At 46.5% G+C, this 25,475-nt stretch overlaps 1 protein-coding gene across 1 annotated transcript in view; it reads right to left on the bottom strand.

Annotated features, from left to right (window-relative positions):
• Nucleotides 1-25,475, bottom strand: part of LOC149441677 (uncharacterized) — a 97,003-nt gene that overhangs the window by 3,641 nt on the left and 67,887 nt on the right. Inside the window, 1 exon segment of the mRNA XM_089657059.1 lies at nucleotides 21,398-22,318. Within this exon segment, the coding sequence (XP_089513185.1) occupies nucleotides 21,398-22,318 (921 nt within the window).

Raw genomic sequence — 25,475 nt, 5'->3', positions numbered from 1 at the left:
CAAGGCTCAGTGTTATTAGTGGGGTACCCCAAGGTTCAGTGTTATTAGTGGGGTACCCCAAGGGTCAGTGTTATTAGTGGGGTACCCCAAGGGTCAGTGTTATTAGTGGGGGACCGCAGGGTTCAGTGTTATTAGTGGGGTACCCCAAGGTTCAGTGTTATTAGTGGGGTACCCCAAGGATCAGTGTTATTAGTGGGGTACCCCAGGGTTCAGTGTTATTAGTGGGGTACCCCAGGGATCAGTGTTGGGACCCTTACTTATTAATATATATATAAACAATATGGGGTGTGAGATTATAAATCCCATTCCAGTCTTTGCAGATGACACCAAGCTGTGCCGGGGAATAACGTCCTTACAGGATGTCTCCAACTTACAAGCCGACCTCAATGCTCTGTGTAATTGGGGGACTATGGGGCCAATGAGGGCTAATGGTGACAAATGTAAGGTTCTGCACTTGGGGGATACGAATATGCATCATACATACTAGGAGGGACAACTGGGGGGGACAATGGTGGAGAAAAATCAGGGGGGGGGGGTCAATGGTGGAAAATGATCTAAGGGACAATGGTGGAGAAGGATCTGGGGGGCAATTGTGGAGAAGAATCTGGAGGGGTAGGGGTCAGTGGAGAAGGATCTGAGGGGGGGTTCACTGGCGGAGAAGGATCTGGGGGTTCTAGTAGATCACAAGCTTAATAATGGCAGCAATGCAAAGCTGCGGGTTCTAAAGTGAGCAAAATCCTCTCTTGTTTTAGGAGAGGTATAGACTCCAGAGAGAGAGATATCACCCCCCCTCCCCCCCGGTACAAATCATTAGTAAGACCTCATCTGGAATATGCAGTTCAGTTTTGGGCTCCAATTCACAAAAAGAACATTGGGGAACTGGAGGAAGTACAGAGAAGGGCAACCAAACTGATACGAGGCATGGAGGAGATCAGCTATGAGGAGAGATTAGAGGAACTGAATGTATTCTCTACTGAGAAGAGGAGATTAAGGGGGATATGATCTCCATGTATAATACATAAGGGGGGGATATGATCTCCATGTATAATACATAAGGGGGGATATGATCTCCATGTATAATACATAAGGGGGGATATGATCTCCATGTATAATACATAAGGGGGATATGATCTCCATGTATAATACATAAGGGGGGATATGATCTCCATGTATAATACATAAGGGGGGGATATGATCTCCATGTATAATACATAAGGGGGGGATATGATCTCCATGTATAATACATAAGGGGGATGTGATCTCCATGTATAATACATAAGGGGGGATATGATCTCCATGTATAATACATAAGGGGGGATATGATCTCCATGTATAATACATAAGGGGGGGATATGATCTCCATGTATAATACATAAGGGGGGATATGATCTCCATGTATAATACATAAGGGGGGATATGATCTCCATGTATAATACATAAGGGGGGATATGATCTCCATGTATAATACATAAGGGGGGATATGATCTCCATGTATAATACATAAGGGGGGATATGATCTCCATGTATAATACATAAGGGGGGATATGATCTCCATGTATAATACATAAGGGGGGGATATGATCTCCATGTATAATACATAAGGGGGGGGATATGATCTCCATGTATAATACATAAGGGGGGGGATATGATCTCCATGTATAATACATAAGGGGGGATATGATCTCCATGTATAATACATAAGGGGGGATATGATCTCCATGTATAATACATAAGGGGGGATATGATCTCCATGTATAATACATAAGGGGGGGGGATATGATCTCCATGTATAATACATAAGGGGGGGGGATATGATCTCCATGTATAATACATAAGGGGGGGGGATATGATCTCCATGTAGAATACATAAGGGGGGATATGATCTCCATGTATAATACATAAGGGGGGATATGATCTCCATGTATAATACATAAGGGGGGATATGATCTCCATGTATAATACATAAGGGGGGGTATGATCTCCATGTATAATACATAAGGGGGATATGATCTCCATGTATAATACATAAGGGGGGATATGATCTCCATGTATAATACATAAGGGGGGGATATGATCTCCATGTATAATACATAAGGGGGGATATGATCTCCATGTATAATACATAAGGGGGGGATATGATCTCCATGTATAATACATAAGGGGGGATATGATCTTCATGTATAATACATAAGGGGGATATGATCTCCATGTATAATACATAAGGGGGATATGATCTCCATGTATAAATACATCAGTGGTTAATATAATGAACTCGGTGTAGTTATTCCCCCTGAGGTCATCACAGAGGACAAGGGGGAGCTCTTTACGTCTGGAGGAAAATAAATGTAATCTCCAAACACGGAAAGGTTTCTTCACAGTAAGAGCTGTGAGATTGTGGAAAAGACTCCCTCAAGATTTGGTTGTAACCAGCTCCGTGGATTGCTGTAGGAAAGTCCTGGATTCTTTCTTGGATACACAGAATATAACTGGATATAACATTTATAGGGAAAGTTGATCCAGGGAATATCCGATTGCCTCTCGGGGATCAGGAAGGAATTGTTTCCCCTGCAGGAGCAGATTGGATCGTGCTTTTCTGGGTTTTTGTCTTCTGGTGGATCAGCTGTGGGTGTCGGATTATAACTTTTATTTTTAATGGTACAACTAGATGGATGTCTTTTTTCAGCCAGACTAACTATGTAACTATGTAGGTCCCACACCGCTGCCTCCCATCTCCTGAGACTGCACTCAGTGACTTGGGTCTGAGACACTACAGACATATCCCTCCACCCGGCACAGGTGACAAATACTGGGAGAATTGCTGTGTCACCTCCATGAGGAATAAGATCAAAAGCACATGTCCAGGAGCCTAGGTCTAGTAACACTTATGGTGAAATGAACATTTTGCTGCCAGCTGAACCCCAGAACCTCCATAAATCCAGTCTAGAGACATAAATTGCGTCTGCAGCACAGAGAAGGAAGATTATCCGAGAGAAATCCAGGAATACAGGACGGGGAACACAGCTCAGGAAAGTGACCAGGGGATTACAGGCTGATATCACCCAGTCCCCGCCCTACTCTGGACCAATCAGTGAGCAGTATGGGTGGAGGAATGGATTTAGTGTTCATGACCCACCTGTGCTGATCTCTGTAGGAGTGTCCTCCTCTATAAATGTCCCCGTTATTCCATCCTCCTCCATAGACTGCTGATCATCCCTCACATACGCCTCTTCTTCTTCTGCTTTCACCTCAAATTCTATATCGATTGGATCTCCACTCTAAATCAAGGAAATGAGAGGAAATATCATCTGTAAAATGTAAGATTTATGATTGTGACATCACACACAAAATCCACACATTGTCTCCCTTCACAGAAGCAGATCACATGTGATATGTGGGTACAGTTCCCCTAAATACCGCATGCCATCCTGAAACTGTCCATTTCCTATCCCGTGTTGCGGTATTGACCACAAACACTGAACACGCTCAGTAAATACCGCATGAACAGGCGTTACATTCACAGAAGGAAATAAAGAATGAAATGCATGCGGTCATTAATTAGTGGTGGAGACATGCGGCATTCAGGAAATGTGTACTGCTTGGTATAGAGTGGGCGGCCGCTGGCATCCTTAACAACCAGTAAACAACATGGTTGTTAGGGAGCGAGCGGCCGCCGCATCCAAACCAACCGATAAATCTGAAAAAAGAATTACCGGAAAGGTAAATTAAGACAATGGCGTGGGGTCCCCCCCTTTGGGGGGTCTAGTATGGATTTTGAGGGGGACCCCTTGCCAAAATGAAAGAAATACATACCAGACCCCTATCTGAGCATGCAGCTCAGCAGGTCAGTAAAGAGGGGGATGAGAAAGCGACCCCCCTCCTGAAACATACCAGGTCACATGCCCTTAACATGGAGTGGATGTTCTATTGCAGGCGGGGCTTTGCTTCTCCAAAGCACCTTGTCCATGTTGATGAGGACAAGGGACTCTTCCCCACAACCCAGGCTAGTGGCTGTGGGGGTTTGCAGGCAGAGGACTTACAACATTTAACAAAGAGGCCCTCAGATCCCTCACCCCATGTGAATGAGTATGGGGTACATGGTACCCCTAATTAGTCACCACAAAAGAGTATTCTGTTAAATAGACAGCAGGCAGTTTTTGACAAGTCCTTTATTAAAAAAACAAAACTAAATCAAAATGTCCCCCCGGTGTAGATCCATCATCAATCACGATGCTCGCTGTCACCGCTGACTCGGAAAGAAAAGCTCCGCTCCCAATGAAGACTCCCCTCTGTCTGACAGCTCTGCTGCCTCCTGCCACTAATCATACTAATGGGCGGTGCCACTCGGTGACGTCACTGACCGGGGAATGTTGCATTGGTGATGTCACAAGAGGGCAAGGCCACCCAGTGATGTCACAGGGTGGTAGCGCTCCTTAGTTTATTTAGAAGTTGGAGGCGACAGAGCTGTCAGACGGCAGGAGGGGAGCTTTGTTTTTTCTTCGAGTCAACAATGACAGCGAGTATTGTGATTGGATCATTGATAAATCTACATCAGGGGGATATTGTTCTTTATTTGTGTTTTGCCAAAAATGACTTCGAGTTTTTTTACGCTACACTTTTTTTGGGGAATGAATAGGGGTACTATGTACAGGTGAAACTCGAAAAATGAGAATATGGTGCAAAAGTTCATTTATTTCAGTGCAGCAACTTAAAAGGTGAAACTAATATATGAGACTCATTCCATGCAAAGCAAGATAGTTCAAGCCGTGATTTGTCATCATTGTGATGATTATGGCTTACAGCTCATGAAAACCCCAAATCCACAATCTCAGAAAATGAGAATATTCCATGCAATCAATAAAACACGGATTGTACATAGAACAATATCGCACCTCTGAAAAGTAGAAGCATGCATATGTACTCAGTACTTGGTTTGGGCCCCTTTTGCAGCAATTACTGCCTCAATGCGGTGTGGCATGGAAGCTATCAGCCTGTGGCACTGCTGAGGTGTTATGGAAGACCAGGATGCTTCAATAGCGGCCTTCAGCTCTTCTGCATTGTTCGGTCTCATGTCTCTCATCTTTCTCTTGGCAATGCCCCATAGATTCTCTATGGGGTTAAGGTCAGGCGAGTTTGCTGGCCAATCAAGCACAGTAATCCCACGGTCATTGGACCAATGAAGCACAGTGGACCAACATCAGCAGATGACATGGCTCCCCAAATCAACAGACTGTAGAAACTTCACACTGGACTTCAAGCATCTTGCAGTGTGTGCCTCTCCATTCTTCCTCCATACTCGGGGTCCTTGGGCCTCTCCATTCTTCCTCCATACTCAGGGTCCTTGGGCCTCTCCATTCTTCCTCCATACTCAGGGTCCTTGGGCCTCTCCATTCTTCCTCCATACTCGGGGTCCTTGGGCCTCTCCATTCTTCCTCCATACTCGGGGTCCTTGGGCCTCTCCATTCTTCCTCCATACTCGGGGTCCTTGGGCCTCTCCATTCTTCCTCCATACTCGGGGTCCTTGTGCCTCTCCATTCTTCCTCCATACTCGGGGTCCTTGGGCCTCTCCATTCTTCCTCCATACTCGGGGTCCTTGTGCCTCTCCATTCTTCCTCTATACACGATGTCCTTGGGCCTCTCCATTCTTCCTCCATACTCGGGGTCCTTGGGCCTCTCCATTCTTCCTCCATACTCGGGGTCCTTGTGCCTCTCCATTCTTCCTCCATACTCGGGGTCCTTGTGCCTCTCCATTCTTCCTCCATACTCGGGGTCCTTGTGCCTCTCCATTCTTCCTCCATACACGATGTCCTTGGGCCTCTCCATTCTTCCTCCATACTCGGGGTCCTTGGGCCTTTCCATTCTTCCTCCATTCTCGGGGTCCTTGCTTTCCAAATGACATGCAAAAGTTGCTCTCATCAGAAAAGAGGACTTTGGACCACTGAGCAACAGACCAGGCCTGTTTTTCTTTAGCCCAGGTAAGACGCTTCTGACGTTTGTTGTTCAGGAGCGGCTTGACAAGAGGAATACGACATTAGAAGCCCATGTCCAGGATCTGTCTGTGTGTGGTGGCTCTTGATGCACTGACTCCAGCCTCAGTCCACTCCTTGTGAAAGTCCCCAACACTTTTGAATGGCCTTTTCCTGACAATCCTCTCCATGCTGCGGTCATCCCTGCTGCTTGTGCACCTTTTTCTTCCACATAACTTTCTATTAATGTGCTTTGATACAACACTTTGGGAACATCCAACTTCTTCTGCAATTCCCTTTTGAGGCTTTCCCTCCTTATGGAGGGTGTCAGTGATGGTGTCAGGTCAGCAGTGTTTCCCATGATTGTGATTCCTACTGAACCAGACTGAGAGACCATTTAAAGGCTCAGGAACCCTTTGCAGGTGTTATGGCTGAATGATCTGATTAGAGTGGGAAACTTTGAGCCGAGATTATTCCACCTTTTCACAATATTCTCATTTTCTGAGATTGTGGATTTGGGGTTTTCATGAGCTGTAAGCCATAATCATCACAATGATGACAAATCACGGCTGGAACTATCTTGCTTTGCATGGAATGAGTCTATCTCATATATTAGTTTCACCTGTCAAGTTGCTGCACTGAAATAAATCAACTTTTGCACCAGATTCTCATTTTTGTGAGTTTCACCTGTACTCTATACTCATTCACATTGTGGGGGGGCTGGGATCTGGGGGCCTCCTTGCTAAAGATGGCTTCCAGATTCCAACAAGCCCCCCACCCACAGCCCCCCACAACCACTGCCCAGGCTTGTGGGAAAGGGACCCTTGTCCCCATTGACACGGGGATAAGGTGCTTTTGAGGTGGCAGAGCGCCCCTGCCCTGAAGCACCCACCCCATGTTGAGGATATGTGGCCTGGTATGGTTCAGGAGGAAGGTGGGCACTCACTAAGGGTCTGGTATTGATTTTGAAGGGGAACCCACGCCTTTTTTTTATTATTATTTTGGCATCGGGGGTTCTCAACAAAATCCATACCAGACCTGTCACAGCTGTCAGCGGGGAACTTGGTGGCCGTCCGCTCCTTGTTTACTGGTTGTTGAGGACACTGGCGGCTGCCCTCTCCTTAACAACAAGCTATTTACAAGTGTTGCTATGGACACCAGTGGTAAATTACCCGCAGGATTCACTACTAAAAAACAGAATGCAGCATCTTACTACATACTGGGATACGGGAAGATACCGCTTTGTGATTGGAGCCCATAGTCTCTACAAGTCCATGTTCTAGATTCTCCATCCCACCAACCTTGTAATAGTGAGGGATGGTGTGACCTTCCTGTGTGGAATCCCGGGAATACAGAGGACGGGGACATCTCTCTGGGGGGTTCCTGGTATTAGGTGGCTCCATCATATCCTTGTGTCCTTCTGAAAACTCCTCCATCACTCCATACTCCTCATCCTCCTCTTTATACTCTTCTTTAACATCAATATTCTCATCCCCGAGGATTCCACTCTGAAAGATATAATAAAACATTCATTGTAACAAACATGCTGTGTATAAATCACAACTACCAATAATTGTCATCATCTACCTGATGATGGTGAGGGATGGTGTGACCTTCCTGTGTGGAATCCCGGGAATACAGAGGACGGGGACATCTCTCTGGTGGGTTCCCATGACTGGATCCATCTGTAGGAAACACACACACTGACTGAATCCATTGTTTCTATGTGTTTATCAGATGATGGGGGATCTAGGTGGATCCTCCGTACTGCTCTCTCCTTTACAATAAAGTCTCCTCTTACCCGGTGATGTGAGGGGCGGCTGATTGTCCATCATGACGTCCTTGTAGAGATCCTTGTGTCCTTCTAAATACTCCCACTCCTCCATGGAGAAATAGACAGTGACACCCTGACACCTTATAGGAACCTGACACACACAATGATACAGTCACCATCCAGACACATCCCTTGTCTGTTACTGGAGAATGTCCCAGAATTCCCGGCACCGCTCACCTCTCCTGTCAGCAGCTCAGTGATCTCTCTGGTGACTTCTAGAATCTTCTTCTTCTTTCTCTCTTCTATCAGGGAGGGAGGTGGAGGCAATGTGATGTCATATGATCTCCAGACTTCACAGGAGGAAAACTCTACATCTGAACACAAATAGTCACATCAAATGATATTCCCAGAATCCTCCTCACCTCTCCATTCAGGTCTCCATTTTATTAAAGCCCCACTTCAGGCTGAGGTATAATTTCCCCCCACAGGACCCCCACACTACGAAGGGTATAGGCTTGTTCTGACTATTGAGAATACCAAGGGATACCCACATTCTAAGAGCATCAGAAAAAAAAGCCAGCCGGAGGGACATTTTGAGGAGAAGCTGTGAGGTCAGTGTGATGTCATAGGATTCTCTGACTGTGGATGGAGGGACATTGGGAGAAGGAGCTGTGAGGTCAGTGTGATGTCATAGGATTCTCTGACTGTGGATGGAGGGACATTGGGAGGAGGAGCTGTGAGGTCAGTGTGATGTCATAGGATTCTCTGACTGTGGATGGAGGGACATTGGGAGGAGGAGCTGTGAGGTCAGTGTGATGTCATAGGATTCTCTGACTGTGGATGGAGGGACATTGGGAGAAGGAGCTGTGAGGTCAGTGTGATGTCATAGGATTCTGACTCTGGATGGAGGGACATTGGGAGGAGGAGCTGTGAGGTCAGTGTGATGTCATAGGATTCTCTGACTCTGGTTGGAAGGACATTGGGAGGAGAACTGTGTGGTCAGTATGATGCAGGGGTGGACTGACAACTCATGGGGCCCCTGTGTCCTTGCCCAAACTCAAAAAAGCCTATGGAAAAGGTACAATGGGCATCTCATGGGGCCCCCAACTGACCCTGGGCCCTCGGGCAGTGCACGAGTTTCCGAATGGTCAGTCCACCCCTGGTATGATGTCATAGGATTCTCTGACTCTGGTTGGAGGGACATTGGGAGGAGGAGCTGTGAGGTCAGTGCGATGTCATAGGAATCTCTGACTCTGGTTGGAGGGACATTGGGAGGAGGAGCTGTGAGGTCAGTGCGATGTCATAGGAATCTCTGACTCTGGTTGGAGGGACATTGGGAGGAGGAGCTGTGAGATCAGTGCGATGTCATAGGATTCTCTGACTCTGGATGGAGGGACATTGGGAGGAGGAGCTGTGAGGTCGGTGCGATGTCATAGGATTCTCTGACTCTGGATGGAGGGACATTGGGAGGAGGAGCTGTGAGGTCAGTGCGATGTCATAGGATTCTCTGACTCTGGATGGAGGGACATTGGGAGGAGGAGCTGTGAGGTCAGTGTGATGTCATAGGACATATAGACTCTGGATGGAGGGACATTTGGATGGGGAGATTTGAGGGGTCCTCTATATGAGGCTCCCATATAAACCAAATCCTTGTTCCTGGGTGCGTCCTACCTCTCCTAAACTGAAGAGTGAACTTTGACCTTTACCATCCAGAAATCTGTCTGGAATCTGTGAAGTAAGCTGTCATGTGATCAGGTGACGTGCGGAGGAACGGAGTGTAAATAGCAGACAATTGTCTCCAGAGCCCCTAATGGTGGGGATGGATTTGGCGGCGTGCTGGTGCCAAGTTTCCTCCCCCCAGGGTCACTGCAGGTGTAGAGAAAAGCTGTGTAAGAGGATATGGAGGAGAGATGAGGAGGAGATCCAGGAATCAGGAGAAAGGTCAGGGCAAGCAACAGACGAGCGCATCCAAGAGACCAAGCCGGGGTCACTACACAGAAAATCAATCCAAGGAAACAACAGGCAGGACGAGGAATAGCAAGAAGGAGCTGAGAGACAAATGAGAATATTGCTCAGCCAATGGGAGATGATCTCAGCATGACTTCCATCATGAAGGAGATGAGGGGGAGGGGAGGAAGTCACTGAAGGTGACCATAGATCCATGGAAATTCAGCGGGTTCAGCAGGGATCGCTCACATTTCCATCCATGTGTGGCCACTGCCGGATAAAAGCCACTCCCCCAGCGGCTGCAGCCAATAGCTTCAGTGCTGATCCGTGTATTCTGAGAGCGGAGGAGTCCCCCCATTGTCAGAATACAAGAGTGCAGCGGGGAAGATTCCCCCATCCACCTCCAATGTGTGGATGGGGGAATCACTTCAGTTTTAATGCTCATCTTGCTGGCTGAACGATAAAACTGAACCATGTAGGCCAGCTTTGGGGGCAAATATATTATCATCAACTCCTCCCCCTGAAGGGGTTCATCTGCGTATTACCTCCTCTGCTGCCAGATCCAGGAATGTCTCCTCTCTGCTTCCTCATTCATAGAACTTCCTGTCTGTACCTGACATCACTTCCTGTCTGTACCTGACATCACTTCCTGTCTTCCATAGAGACTTCCTGTCTGGGTAGAAGTGAGATCCCCACCTTGTGGAGCTCAGAGGAACTGCAGCCCCGAGAAGCGTCTGGTAGTGTGACCCCGGCCTTGTGCTGGGTGTGTATGGACTGTAGATCCTTATAGAGGGGTCACCTCCACTCCCACCAAGGGGGACAGAAATATATGACTGCTCGGGGGAGGGGTTTTGGCCCCTTTGATTTTGCAGTAACATTGATTGCAGATTTAGTCCTGTAGAACATCTGGTATATGGATACAAAGCCCCCCAGCTGGGAGTAAAGGGTGGAAATGGCTGGTGACCCCCAGATTTGGGCAATGATGTCATCACTATAAATGGATAAAACCCGCGCTATGTGTAACAACTCCAAACCTACAAAAACCTTCTAGCGGACTGCTGCTGTAACAAAGGGAAGGATTCCCTGTCATCTAGAAGAGCATTATGTGTCACAGCGCTGTCCTATTGTGTGTGCACAGAAATCATCACAAATACACTACAAATATGTGGAGACATTCAGAGATAAAGAGCTCGGGGCTCCAAATCCTATTCTCTGCACATCCACTGCTTCCACTTTACACCCACTTCATTGGTCTTATGGGGTTTATCAATAAATGAAGGAAACTGAACCGTGTGCAAATCCATCCACAACATAAAGTGCTTTGTGCTCAAGATGCTGCTCCCTGCACATCCACTGCTTCCACTTTACACCCACTTCATTCATCTCATCACATTTGCTGCTATAGGAAATCATGTAAAATGATGTCCCATCTCGCTGTTTGTAAACACAATTCTGCAGCTAATTGGCCACTAGGATTACTTTTACATGAAAGCCGACCCCCAGCTAATAAACCAGCACTAGAATGGTGCCTGTAGCTGCAAGCATCCTCCCGGTATAACCACTCCAAGTACAGCGACGTTCCAGTACATTGCTGGTCCATGTTGGACATATATGTACCAGCAGAGAACACGGACATACCATGAATCGGGTCTGCGGACCAATATGACTGCAATTCATTCTTTTCTGTAATGTCCATGTTGAGGGTTTGGCCCAAACAAATGTTAATTTCATAAACGGTGATAGAGTTCCATGTGAATTGTGTGACAAGAGCTGAATTTGGGTGTCGCCATGTATTGTGGTGTATAAATTGCCTTGGCCCACAATTGGTACAAATCTTCTGTGAAGAACAGTGGAGGGGCTGAACACTAGTGCTGGCAGTGACCGGGCCGATCCGGCTAACACTGAGTATTGGGGACACTATACAAAGCCGGCACTAGTATAGTTCTGTTCATGATCAATATATTGATCCGTACAAACACTATACTAGTAATGGCGGTGATCAGCGACCTATAGCGTGAGTGCGACAGTGTGCGGCCAATCTAACGCCAGCTGACCCTGGCTGGGAGGGGCTTACTGACCCTGACACTATGTGATGTCACTAGTGGCAGGAATACAGTGATCAGTGAAACATTCTATATACTGACACTGTACTAATGGCACTGGCTGGGTGATAAGGTGTGGTCATGGTTCCCTACCTACACGGGATGGGGAATAAGGTGTGGTCATGGTTCCCTACCTACACGGGATGGGTGATAAGGTGTGGTCATGGTTCCCTACCTACACGGGATGGGGAATAAGGTGTGGTCATGGTTCCCTACCTACACGGGATGGGGAATAAGGTGTGGTCATGGTTCCCTACCTACACGGGATGGGTGATAAGGTGTGGTCATGGTTCCCTACCTACACGGGATGGGGAATAAGGTGTGGTCATGGTTCCCTACCTACACGGGATGGGGGATAAGGTGTGGTCATGGTTCCCTACCTACACGGGATGGGGAATAAGGTGTGTTCATGGTTCCCTACCTACACCGGATGGGGAATAAGGTGTGGTCATGGTTCCCTACCTACACGGGATGGGGAATAAGGTGTGGTCATGGTTCCCTACCTACACAGGATGGGTGATAAGGTGTGGTCATGGTTCCCTACCTACACGGGATGGGGGATAAGGTGTGGTCATGGTTCCCTACCTACACGGGATGGGGAATAAGGTGTGGTCATGGTTCCCTACCTACATGGGATGGGGGATAAGGTTTGGTCATGATTCCCTACCTACACGGGATGGGGGATAAGGTTTGGTCATGGTTCCCTACCTGCACTGGCTGGGTGATAAGGTGTGGTCATGGTTCCCTACCTACACGGGATGGGTGATAAGGTGTGGTCATGGTTCCCTACCTACACGGGATGGGTGATAAGGTGTGGTCATGGTTCCCTACCTACACGGGATGGGGGATAAGGTTTGGTCATGGTTCCCTACCTGCACTGGCTGGGTGATAAGGTGTGGTCATGGTTCCCTACCTACACGGGATGGGTGATAAGGTGTGGTCATGGTTCCCTACCTACACGGGATGGGTGATAAGGTGTGGTCATGGTTCCCTACCTACACGGGATGGGTGATAAGGTGTGGTCATGGTTCCCCACCTACACGGGATGGGGAATAAGGTGTGGTCATGGTTCCCTACCTACACGGGATGGGTGATAAGGTGTGGTCATGGTTCCCTACCTACACGGGATGGGGAATAACACTCATGATAAATAATGACACAAACATTATTGATGATATACTGGAGAGGAACTCTAAGGACATGGGGTTGCTAAATACTGAGACCAGAGCTATTAGAGAACAGCTGGAGATGCAAGAATTAGCTATTGAAAGCATGAGTGCTGCTCTGACAGGTCTGTGTGAGATGACAGAGGACAACTATCAGTCAGCGATACGCCAGTAGGAGGAGCTCGAGCGGCAGCGCAATGACGTCATACCCGGCGTTGACGCCATCTTGGTGCACCCGGATATATCCACACATGCAGTACACCCATGCTGTAGTGGAACTAATGCTGTGAAAACATCTACAGATGTGAGTAGATCCGTCTTTATATTTTAACAATAAAAGGTTTCACACTATATCGGATTTTCTTACTTTATTGGGGACGAGTTTGGAAGGTCATTGGCCCTGAGAAGCAGGAGAGTTCAGGGGAGACCCCGGTACAGAGGAGGAGAGAGTCCCAACATTACTACTAACAAGGAAGCTTTCCTGTGGAACATTACATTATTACATTACATTGAGTTTATATAGCGCCAAAGGGTTTGCTGAGCGCTGTACAATAGAGGGGGGGACAATACATGAAACATTACAGCAACTACGAACAGCACACGAGGGGTAAGAGGGCCCTACTCTTTCGAGCTTACAATCTAGGAGGGAGGGGGTAGTGGTACAGGAGGAAGTGGCTGTGGGGGATGGAGTGGTAGGAGGAATGAAGGAGAGCAGCAGTTAGGTGAGGGTGGGGTAGGCTTCCCTGAAGAGGTGGGTTTTCAGGGAGCGCCTGAAGGTGGGGAGGGAAGGTGACAGTCTGATGGATTGGGGTAGTGAGTTCCAGAGGATGGGGGAGGACCTGGAGAAGTCTTGCAGACGTGCGTGTGAGGAGGAGACCAGGGAGCAAGATAGAAGGAGGTCCTGTGAAGAGCAAAGGAACAGCAATACTGCAAGGCTCATTGGCCCTGTGGGGCCGGGGCAGGAAGGTGAGGGGGCACCCCAGCCACTGAGGATTGTCACTGATTGGTTGCACACCTGCATGAAGATCATAATTATTATCATGAATTGATTGTTTCCATTAAGGACACTTTATTATTGTGTTGTGCATGCCACACACTATGAAGGGGTTTATGCCCCCATGTAGCATGTATTGAGGGACACAAGGACTATTGCACTTTATAGGCCATCTGGAATATTGGGGTTCTATTTACTTCAATACACTTATGTGTTTATATCACATCCTTGTAAGAGTTTTCTATATGTGCTCACATCAGTTTATTTGTATTATTCCATTATATTTGTCTCTGTGATATTATTGTCTAGCGCTGCTCTACCTATATATTCATCTCAGCCCCCCTGACCACATTGTGACCCCTCTGGCTATCACACCTGAGCTGCTAAGCAGCTTCTGACCAACCATTAGGGTGTAGATCCCCCTGGCTGAACTAGGAGGGCGCTACAATGTATAATCTTCTACCTCAAAAGTCCAATTTTACTAGACATACAAAAAGTATATGTGAGATAGAAGGAATCACTCTCCTGTGGGAACACTTCAAACATTAGAGCTCCCCCTAGCTGCAGCCTGGTAATGACATTACTAGGAGGTCTGTTCATTTATCTGCTCCATACTTCCCGTCTTTATATAATTTAACATAACATAATACAATAGAATAGAATATATTATATCTCCTGACATTTAGGGATCTATTCATAAAAACATTTGTCTAGCAGAGCGCTCAGTGACAAAGCATGTACATTCCTTCTGTGTGAATGGGGAACAATTTAAAATGAATTTTGACTTAAAATGGAAAATGTTGCCTTTTGTTAGAATTTCCATGAGGAAGATCATATTTTCATCGTTTCCCCGGGTTGAACCATGGGAGTTATTATATCAAATAATAGACAAGGGTCATTTTCAAGTCTCAAGTCCCGCATGGGACACACTTTTCCCCAACTGAAGTATTTAGTTCTGTGTATAGAGAAGGAATGGAAGCCGGGACCCCTCAGTGCAGGAACAAGGGGGGGGGGGGGTGATTACAAACACCAAATAATCCCGTGGTGGTCCCCACATCCTCTAGTCTAGCTGAGATGTCATTGTTCTGCCAACGAGAAGGATGAACAAGTGGAAGAGACGCCGTATATGGAAGTATTCTCTACGTTTCTGCACACACAGGGACCATTATTCCAAGCTGAGGGATTCTGGGAGAGCTCGGGAATAAATGTCACAGTGGAAGAATTTCTGTACTCCAATGTAATGAGGACAAGAGAAGTCACACATCATGGATTATACACTGTGTCACGGATAAAATGCATGCCCGACGACTAGCTAACCAAGGCGTGGTCCGCCCGTGACTTGGGGTAAAGAGGGAATGAGGGGGACTTTCAGCATATAAGACTGGTCAGGATACCCTTTCACAGCCCGCACTACCTCTGGCCACCACTAGAGGGAGACTCCACTCCAGCTGGCTGACCACACACAGGCAGATATGAATCTTATATACAATCTGGTGCACGCTAAGGATTGAGGAGCAGTCTAGCAATTGGCACACCCTTCTAGGATTCCTCCAGCTATCCTACAAGCTAGAACCCCGGTGTTAATCACTCTTCCACTGTCCACAGACCCTCACATCAGACACACAACACACAGTAGCTTGGCACCACACAACAGTTTGTCCACAGACTGGTCTACTGGGCCACCACACACACACAGATCTCCGTCTGGCAGATCTATGTTACAATCTGCAGGCAATCTGCCAACACACAGTACAATTGCATACAGATTGGCAATGAACTTAGACCGAGCACATAGACTCTACAATACAACAATCTCTCTGGAGATATGAGCCCGAGCTTAGTACACAGAAGTCACTTATTCATTTTATGATTTAATATCCCAAAAGTGGGCAATGTATTAAATATGTACAAAGAAAAAAAGTTGCAATACAAAAAGACACACAATTGGCTATTCACAATAAAATAAAAGGGAATAAAAACAGAAATAAAACTTTTAGCAAGATTTATCCTGTGACTGGAGCAAGTCAGAGAAAGTCCGTGATTCACCAGTCACATGGAACCGGCTCCGTACAAATCACTCCGTCCATATCTCAGGGTCCTCAATTTATTGAAATAGGGATGTGGGCTGCACATGAGCCCTTGGCCAATCAACCCTGGGGGGTGTTCCTGTAGCAGCCCATTGGATGTTCTGGGTTCTGAAGTGGGCCAGGAATGGTTTGGATCACTTGGTCAGGGATAGAATTTCCGACACCAGTGTGTTAGTCCGAACACAACAGAACCAATCGCTGTTCAGCTGTTGCAATCAGGCACCATATAACTGTTTCCTGTGTTTCTCTGGGATTCCAAAGGGGCTACAAATACAGTTTTACATGCAGATGTAGCCTACAGTGTGTCCAATCAGAAAGAAGTATTTTCATCTCTCTGCAACAAATATTTTAGCTTTTATGAGAGATGAAATACATTCCTTTGATTTGTGGATATAAATCAAAGCTGACAGACACTTCGGAGCCTTCTCAAGGTCTCCTGCTGACTCTTGTAGCCGAAATGACTAGGATTCTTCTTCTAGGTTCAAGAAGGTGGCAAACTCTGGCTACATAGGTGACAACATTGTATTGGCATCCAGGTGACACCTCTAGCCTAGAAGCTGCTCTGTCCTTTCAGATGCTGATTGGTGAACATATGTCTCTGACCGAATACTGAACACTTATCTGTAATAACATGGAATGAAACTAGATTCACAATTACATATTTCTACTGATCACCTCACATCTCAGCTACCCAACCCTTACATTTATGTTACGCACTGCTCCAAAAAATGAAAGGAACACTTTGAAAACCCATCAGATCTCAATGAGGAACAATCTCCTGCTGGATCTCTATACTGACATGGGCTGGGTAATGTGTTAGGAATGTAAGGATGCCCCATTGTTTGATGGAAATGAAAATGATCAACCTACAGAAACTGAATTCAAAGGCACCCCAAAAATCAAGAAAAAATGATGCAGCAGGTGAGTCCATTTTACCGAAATTGAATTGCAGCAACTCAGAATGGTCCTCAGTAGTTTGTATGGCCCCCATGTGCTTGTATGCATGCCTGACAATGTTGGGGCATGCTCCTAATGAGACCATGGATGGTGTTCTGGGGGATTTCATCCCAGATCTGGACCAGGGCATCACTGTGCTCCTGGACAGTCTAAAGTGCAACTGGGCGGCTTGGATGAATCTAAACATGACATCCCAGAGGTGTTCTATTGGATTTAGGTCAGGCCAGCATGGGGGCCATTCAGTGGTATTAATTCCTTCATCCTTCAGAAACTGCCTGCACACTTTCGCCACATGAGGCTGGGTATTGTCGTGTACCAGGAGGAACCAAGGACCCAATGCACCAGGAGGAACCCAGGACCCACTGCACCAGGAGGGACCCAGGACCCACTGCACCAGTGTAGGGTCTGAAAATGGGTCCAAAGATTTCATCCCAATACCTAATGGCAGTCAGGGTGCCATTGTCTAGCCTGTAGAGGTCGGTGCGTCCCTCCATGAATATGCCTCCCCAGATCATCAGTGACCCACCACCAAAACGGTCATTCTGAATGATGTTAAAGGCAGCAGAACGTTCTCCATGGCTTCTCCAGACCCTTTCATGTCTGTCACATGTGCTCAGGGGGAACCTGCTCTCATCTGTGAAAAGCACAGGGCACCAGTGTTGGACCTGCCAATTCTGGTGTTCAATGGCAAATGCCAATCCAGCTCTATGGTGCCAGGTAGTGAGCACAGGGCCCACTAGAGGATGTCGGGCCCTCAGGCCACCCTCACGAAGTTCCTCCTTGCACAAAGGAGCAGATACAGTTCTGCTGGTGGGTTAAGGAACTTCTATGACCCTCTCCAGCTCTCCTAGAGTAACTGCCTGTCTCCTGGAACCACCTCCATGCTCTTGTCTCCTGGAATCACCTCCATGCTCTTGTCTCCTGGAATCTCCTCCATGCTCTTGAGACTGTGCTGGGAGACACAGCAAACCTTCTGGCAATGGCAAGTATTGATGTGCCATCCTGGAGGAGTTGGACTACCTGTGCAACCTCTGTAGGGTCCAGGTATGACCTCATGCTACCAGTAGTGATACTGACCCTAGCCAAAAGAAAAACTAGTGAAGAACAGTCAGAAAAGATGAGTAGGGAATAAAATGTCAGTGGCCTCCACCTGTAAATTCCTGTTTTGAGGGTTGTCTAACTGTTGCCCATCTAGTGCACCTGTTGATAATTTCATTAACACCAAAGCAGCTGAAACTGATTAACAGCCCCCTCTGCAACTTCACTGACCAGATCAATATCTCAGGAGTCTCACTGACTTGATGCTAGACTCTGATTAATAAGTCTTTCTTTCATTTTTGAGCCGTGTATTATGAATGCTAACTCTACAAAGCTGCAGATCTGTGAGAGTTCTTTTCTGGATTCTTCTGTTTATAGATTACTGAGACCTTTACAGTAAGATGTGCATTTCCTCATGTAATGTTATATTTGTGTGTTTTTTTTTTCTGTTGGTTGGACTGGATGGATTGGTGTCTTTTTTCCATCCAGATGAACTCTGTAACTATGTAACAAGGTGACTCCAGTAACACTGCTGAGACTCATTTCGTTTTTGGTGAAAAGGTACAAAAAGGAACCTCCCTGTTTCCATATAATTCATGCTATATGAAAAGACGTGATGGGGATAAAATACCAGATTGTCTCCTAAGAATGTAGGAAGTATATTATGGTATGTTTGCTGATTTGTAATCCCATGATATATATTTGGTGTGTTGGAGTTTATCGGTATTGTTAGGAATATTGTATGCATGCTACCAAAGCCGTAATCAATCAGTAGATCAGTATACAAATTATTCTTTTTATTATCTCTCCTCTGTGTGTACAACTATTATTCTAATCGCTTTATGTAATCCAACCTCCTGATAGTTACAATTCTCCATTTAATCACTGTTACACCAAAACGTAATGATTGTAAATGAGGAATAATATCTACTCTCCAAGGCATTCTATAGATTTCACAAGGGCCAACTTGTTATAGTGAAATATTCATTTTTCCCGATCACAGATTAGTTACTTCCATCCCCAAATAAACTCAGACCAGACAATTCTTATCCAAGGATGACACCCAGTGGCCATGGGAGGTAATGCTTGAGTAAACATGGGTTAATCAGATTCCCCAATCACAGAGAAGGTTCCGCCTTCTGGGCCAGGTTTATTCAGATTTGATGAATCTATTAGTCATAACTAGATAAAACCGGCAGGAACATTCACAAAGGAAGGACCATCTACACAGCCATCTGGAAGGTAGACGTCATCTCACACTCAGATCATCTAAAGACACTCATCAACTGAAGAAAAGACACCATTTTGTGGAAGCTCAAATCCACCCATTAATCAGCAGCCATCTTTGGGTCTAATCATCAGTTCTCCAAAAAGATTACCTGATACTTGGAGGGTAATTATATATTTTCTGTTGATTTTGCTTGCTTAGATTAGTAAGTCCTTTGCCACATTCCTTTGTGTAACCTAATAACTCTCCCCATGATAACATCACTTCAAGTTAAGTCATTTATAAAAATGTTCCTGTTCTTAGGCCATACTGGTGGACTATTCTGCAGTTTATTCCTTCTGCAGGAGACAGATTATTGTCCGTTTTCATTGGTTATGTTGTTTACAGGGAGACTGATTATTGAATTTAATTCACTCTATTTTAGAGCTTTTACAGAAACATCTTAGTGTCAGTGTAAATCACAATCTGACTATTGTTTATGGTGTTTGTAAGTGACTTATGTAAATAAATATTGATTTTCATACTCTGCAGTCTATACCTACACAGATCTTTGAGTTCTTAAAGAATTTTTCAGAATAATTAAGTCAGTTAAATTATTTTTATAAATAATTTTTTTGTATTGGAGATACTGTGATTTGATTGATTTGGCTGACTAAATCAATTGTTCGGGTGTTCCCTGACAATTTGGACACTAGATGGTGCTAATTGTTAGGATACTTAGCGTCATCTAAAAACCAGTTGAGGTATTTTTGGTTAAAATCAATGGATGGTTTAATTCTGTGGTTTTATGTAATTTATGTCTTCAATGTCTACTGTACTTGAAAATGTATGAGTGTGATCTCAGGTATTTGTATGAAACCACCCCTGACACAGTAAACTAAGGGGTCTATGTGAAAAATATGTTGGGGAGTGTGACAAGCATGTGTCCAGCCTTGACAAATTCTGTCCATATTTTAACAAACTCAGTGACTTCCTATAATCATCAGCTCCCTCTAGTGGCCATAATGATGTACTACTTCCAAAATACCTCAATCAGGAAAAACAGTTCAATACCACATTATGGCCACTAGATGGAGCCAATGATCATAGGAAATCACTGTATGAAAAGACCAACATGTGACATGGCTGAATGAATGCTGGTCATATTAGTTCATCTATTCTCTAAGTGGGGCGGTATCTATTGGGCCAATCCCTTTTACAAACCACACATAATATCGCCCTTCAAAGTGAAAACAGAAACAATTTGCACAAAATCAAAGAGTAGAAATATTTTCCGGTGGATCCCCTCTACCCAGACCCCATATGTAGACATAGAACAACAAGCTGTGTTCCCTCTCGTGCCGCACTCCTCCAACCACCCAAACCCACACAGAAGCCAAGGGAAATAATGAGAGGAAAGTTCCCCCCTAGTTTGGGGCGGAGTTCTCCTTCCCTCCTGTTGGGGGATAGGAGAAGGATGGACTGAAGACAGAGAGACGCTTCGGGGTCACCACTGTTCTGTAGAGCCTTGAAATGAAGGACATCAACTTCAGAAGTTCTTGTTGTCTGTGTAAAGTTCCCCGATAACGAGATCTGGGCTCTCCCGGCTTCTAGCTCTGTAACCCGCTATATCATTATCAGGAAACGCAACTCCGACACCCAAGAAGGGCTGAAGTTGTGTCCTTCATTTTCAGGATCTACTGACCACTCTGCACCCTGACATTTACTGCACTTCATCCATGTCTTTGGGGGCCTCTCATCTCCTTATCATCTGTTTCTTCCATGATGAAGATCAGCCATGGAGTATATCTGAGGTGTATATCAGGGTGTGCTTCTTCCCCACATGAGAGCTGGGATGTCCAGCAACATCCATCTAGAAGACATTTCCCGCACTCAGGACAATAATACACCTCCAGGGTTGTGTGGGACCCCTGATGTACAGGAAGACAGGACTTCAGTGAGGAACATTTCCCTCACTCAGGACAGGAAAGCGGCTTCTCGCCTGTGTGATATCTCTGATGTTTGGAAAGACTGGACTTCTCTGAGAAACATTTCACACACTCAGGAGAGGAATATGGCTTCTCCCCGTGTGGCATCTCTGATGTGCAATAAGATGGGATTTCTGTGAAAAACATTTCCTGCACTCAGGACAGGAATATGGCTTCTCCTGTGTGAGATCTCTGGTGTTTGTAAAGATTGGACTTGTCTGAAAAACATTTCCCGCACTCAGGACAGGAATATGGCTTCTCCCCTGTGTGAGATCTCTGGTGGGTGTAAAGATGGGACTTCCGTGAAAAACATTTCCGGCACTCAGGACAGGAATATGGTTTCTCCCCCGTGTGAGATCTCTGATGTGTGTAAAGAACGGACTTCTGTGAAAAACATTTCCCGCACTCAGGACAGGAATACGGCTTCTCCCCCGTGTGAGTTCTCTGATGTGTGTAAAGATTGGACTTCCGTGAAAAACATTTCCCGCACTCAGGACAGGAATACGGCTTTTCCCCCGTGTGAGATCTCTGATGTATGTAAAGATCAGACTTCAGTGAAAAACATTTCCCACACTCAGGACAAGAATAGAGCTTCTCCCCCGTGTGAGATCGCTGATGTGTGTAAAGAACGGACTTCCGTAAAAAACATTTCCCGCACTCAGGACAGGAATACGGCTTCTCCCCCGTGTGAGATCTCTGATGTGTGTAAAGATTGGACTTCCGTGAAAAACATTTCCCACACTCAGGACAAGAATACGGCTTCTCCCCCGTATGAGATCTCTGATGTGTGTAAAGAGTGAACTTCTCTGAAAAACATTTCCCGCACTCAGGACAGGAATACGGCTTCTCCCCAGTGTGACATCTCTGATGTCTGTAAAGATTGGACTTTTGAGGAAAACATTTCCCACAGTCAGGACAGGAAAATGTCTTCTCCCCCATGTGACATCTTTGATGTGTGTAAAGATATGACTTATTAGAAAAAGATTTCCCGCACTCAGGACAGGAATACGGCTTTTCCCCTGTGTGAAACCTCTGATGTATGGAAAGATGGGACTTGCATGAAAAACATTTCCCGCACTCAGGACAGGAGAAGCTCTTCCCTGTTGGAAGGCCAGCCTGATCCCGCACAGTCTGAGGTTCCTCAGGATACGAGGAATCTGATGGTCCATCTACACTGGGTGGGGCCGGATGGAAATTGGAGGGAGCCGGGTTTTCTCCTGGACTATACTGTGTGATGTCCTCATCTTCTACTTTCCAGTCTGGAGACAAAGTGAGACAATCCTCTGAGGTTTTCCTCATCTCCCGGCCATGGACTAAAATACAAAGACAAAGAGGATTACTAGACAGGAGCTGATTGGATCCCCCAAACCAGGACTCCGCCAACATCAGGCAGGATGGGGAACACAGCTCAGGAAAGTGACCAGGGGATTACAGGCTGATATCACCCAGTCCCCGCCCTACTCTGGACCAATCAGTGAGCAGTATGGGTGGAGGAATGGATTTAGTGTTCATGACCCACCTGTGCTGATCTCTGTAGGAGTGTCCTCCTCTATAAATGTCCCCGTTATTCCATCCTCCTCCATAGACTGCTGATCATCCCTCACATACGCCTCTTCTTCTTCTGATTTCACCTCAAATTCTATATCGATTGGATCTCCACTCTAAATCAAGGAAATATATTATCTGTAAAAAAAACTCACATAAAAATATCCACACATCATCTCTACAAGTCCATGTTCTAGATTCTCCCTCCCACCAACCTTGTAATAGTGAGGGATGGTGTGACCTTCCTGTGTGGAATCCCGGGAATACAGAGGACGGGGACATCTCTCTGGTGGGTTCCTGGTATTAGGTGGCTCCATCATATCCTTGTGTCCTTCTGAAAACTCCTCCATCACTCCATACTCCTCATCCTCCTCTTTATACTCTTCTTTAACATCAATATTATCATCCCCGAGGATTCCACTCTGAAAGATATAATAAAACATTCATTGTAACAAACATGCTGTGTATAAATCACAACTACCAATAATTGTCATCATCTACCTGATGATGGTGAGGGATGGTGTGACCTTCCTGTGTGGAATCCCGGGAATACAGAGGACGGGGACATCTCTCTGGTGGGTTCCCATGACTGGATCCATCTGTAGGAAACACACACACTGACTGAATCCATTGTTTCTATGTGTTTATCAGATGATGGGGGATCTAGGTGGATCCTCCGTACTGCTCTCTCCTTTACAATAAAGTCTCCTCTTACCCGGTGATGTGAGGGGCGGCTGATTGTCCATCATGACGTCCTTGTAGAGATCCTTGTGTCCTTCTAAATACTCCCACTCCTCCATGGAGAAATAGACAGTGACACCCTGACACCTTATAGGAACCTGACACACACAATGATACAGTCACCATCCAGACACATCCCTTGTCTGTTACTGGAGAATGTCCCAGAATTCCCGGCACCGCTCACCTCTCCTGTCAGCAGCTCCATCATCTTCTTGGTGACTTCTAGAATCTTCTCCATGTTGTGTCTCTCAGGGTTTAGGGAGTCACATGGAGGCACTGTGATGGTCATATGATCACCTGACTTCAATCTCTGTATTGAGGAACCAATAGGAATATCATGTTAGAATCCCAGAATCCTCCTCACCTCTCCGGTCAGGTCTGTGTTTTATTAATAGAGATGAGAGTGATGTCATGTGACTTCCCAGAATCCTCCTCACCTCTCCGGTCAGGTCTGTGTTTTAGTAATAGAGATGAGAGTGATGTCATGTGACCTCCCAGAATCCTCCTCACCTCTCCGGTCAGGTCTGTGTTTTAGTAATAGAGTTGAGAGTGATGTCATGTGACCTCCCAGAATCCTCCTCACCTCTCTGGTCAGGTCTGTGTTTTATTAATAGAGATGTCATGTGACCTCCCAGAATCCTCCTCACCTCTCCGGTCAGGTCTGTGTTTTATTAATAGAGATAAGAGCGATGTCACGTGACCTCCCAGAATCCTCCTCACCTCTCCGGTCAGGTCTGTGTTTTATTAATAGAGATTAGAGTGATGTCATGTGACTTCCCAGAATCCTCCTCACCTCTCCGGTCAGCAGGTAGATGATCTCCAGGGTGAGGTTTAGTATCTTCTCAGTCATGTGACTCCGGTCCTCCTCCATCCTCCTTGGTGCCATCATGTGATCTATACAGGTCTCCTTGTAGACGGATAACTTTGGGAAATGAAAGTAAGAATGATTTGGATGGTATTGGTCACACAATAATAGGATGTGGATGTGAGGGGGGAATAGGAGGGTTGCTGGACATTGAAGAACTACTCCCCCCATGGGAACACATTTAGTTTTGACTCAGGGATTTACAAATCCTATCTCTTGACTCTCGGGACATGTAGTTCCGGGCGCAGTGCAGGATGTTTTCTTACATTTATCCCTGTTGCAGGCAAGCTGCAGGGCTTACTTAAGAAAGTGATTGGTAGACTCCGGGGGGGGGGGGACGGGCTGCAGCTGGGCACGCTCAGTGTCTGTGACACTTGTTCAGACAGCACACTTCCCCCCTCCCTCCCCGCATAGACGGGGGAGGAGAGAGATTCTGTTTTGCTCCGCCTCTTCCCGCCCCTCTGCTCTGTGACTGCCCCGTGGGCGGGAAATTTGAAGATCCATCCGGTTGTACAATTGGCGATGTCTGAGCCTGCAGAGAGCAGCCTGGGGGTGAGCGATCTCTGCTCTACCATGGAGCTTTCCCCACCTCCTTCCCTTCTCTCCTTATCTACCTCCCCCCTCCCTGTTCTTCCAGCAGCTTCACACTTCCCTATTCCATGTCCAGTTAGCAGCTGAGCTCTGATGTAAGGGGGGGACTCTGCTGAGCTCTGATGTAAGAGGCGGGGACTCCGCTGAGCTCTGACGTAAGGGGGGCACTCCACTGAGTTCTGATGTAAAGGGAGGGCACTCCGCTGGACACTGATGTAAGGGGGGACACTCCGCTGGACACTGACGTAAGGGGGGGGGGGACTCCGCTGGACACTGACATAAGGGGGGGCATTCCGCTGGACACTGACGTAAGGGGGGGGGGGGGACTCCGCTGGACACTGACGTAAGGGGGGGGGGGGGACTCCGCTGGACACTGACGTAAGGGGGGGGGACTCCGCTGGACACTGACGTAAGGGGGGGGGGGACTCCGCTGGACACTGACGTAAGGGGGGGGGGACTCCGCTGGACACTGACGTAAGGGGGGGGACTCCGCTGGACACTGACGTAAGG

This window comes from Staurois parvus, unplaced genomic scaffold, assembly GCF_062004578.1.
Source record: "Staurois parvus isolate SC_StPar_1 unplaced genomic scaffold, SC_StPar_1.0 ptg000960l, whole genome shotgun sequence".
NCBI lineage: Eukaryota > Metazoa > Chordata > Amphibia > Anura > Ranidae > Staurois > Staurois parvus.
The sequence above is the reverse complement of the archived record's forward strand: the minus strand, read 5'-3'. Positions and strand labels throughout refer to the sequence as shown.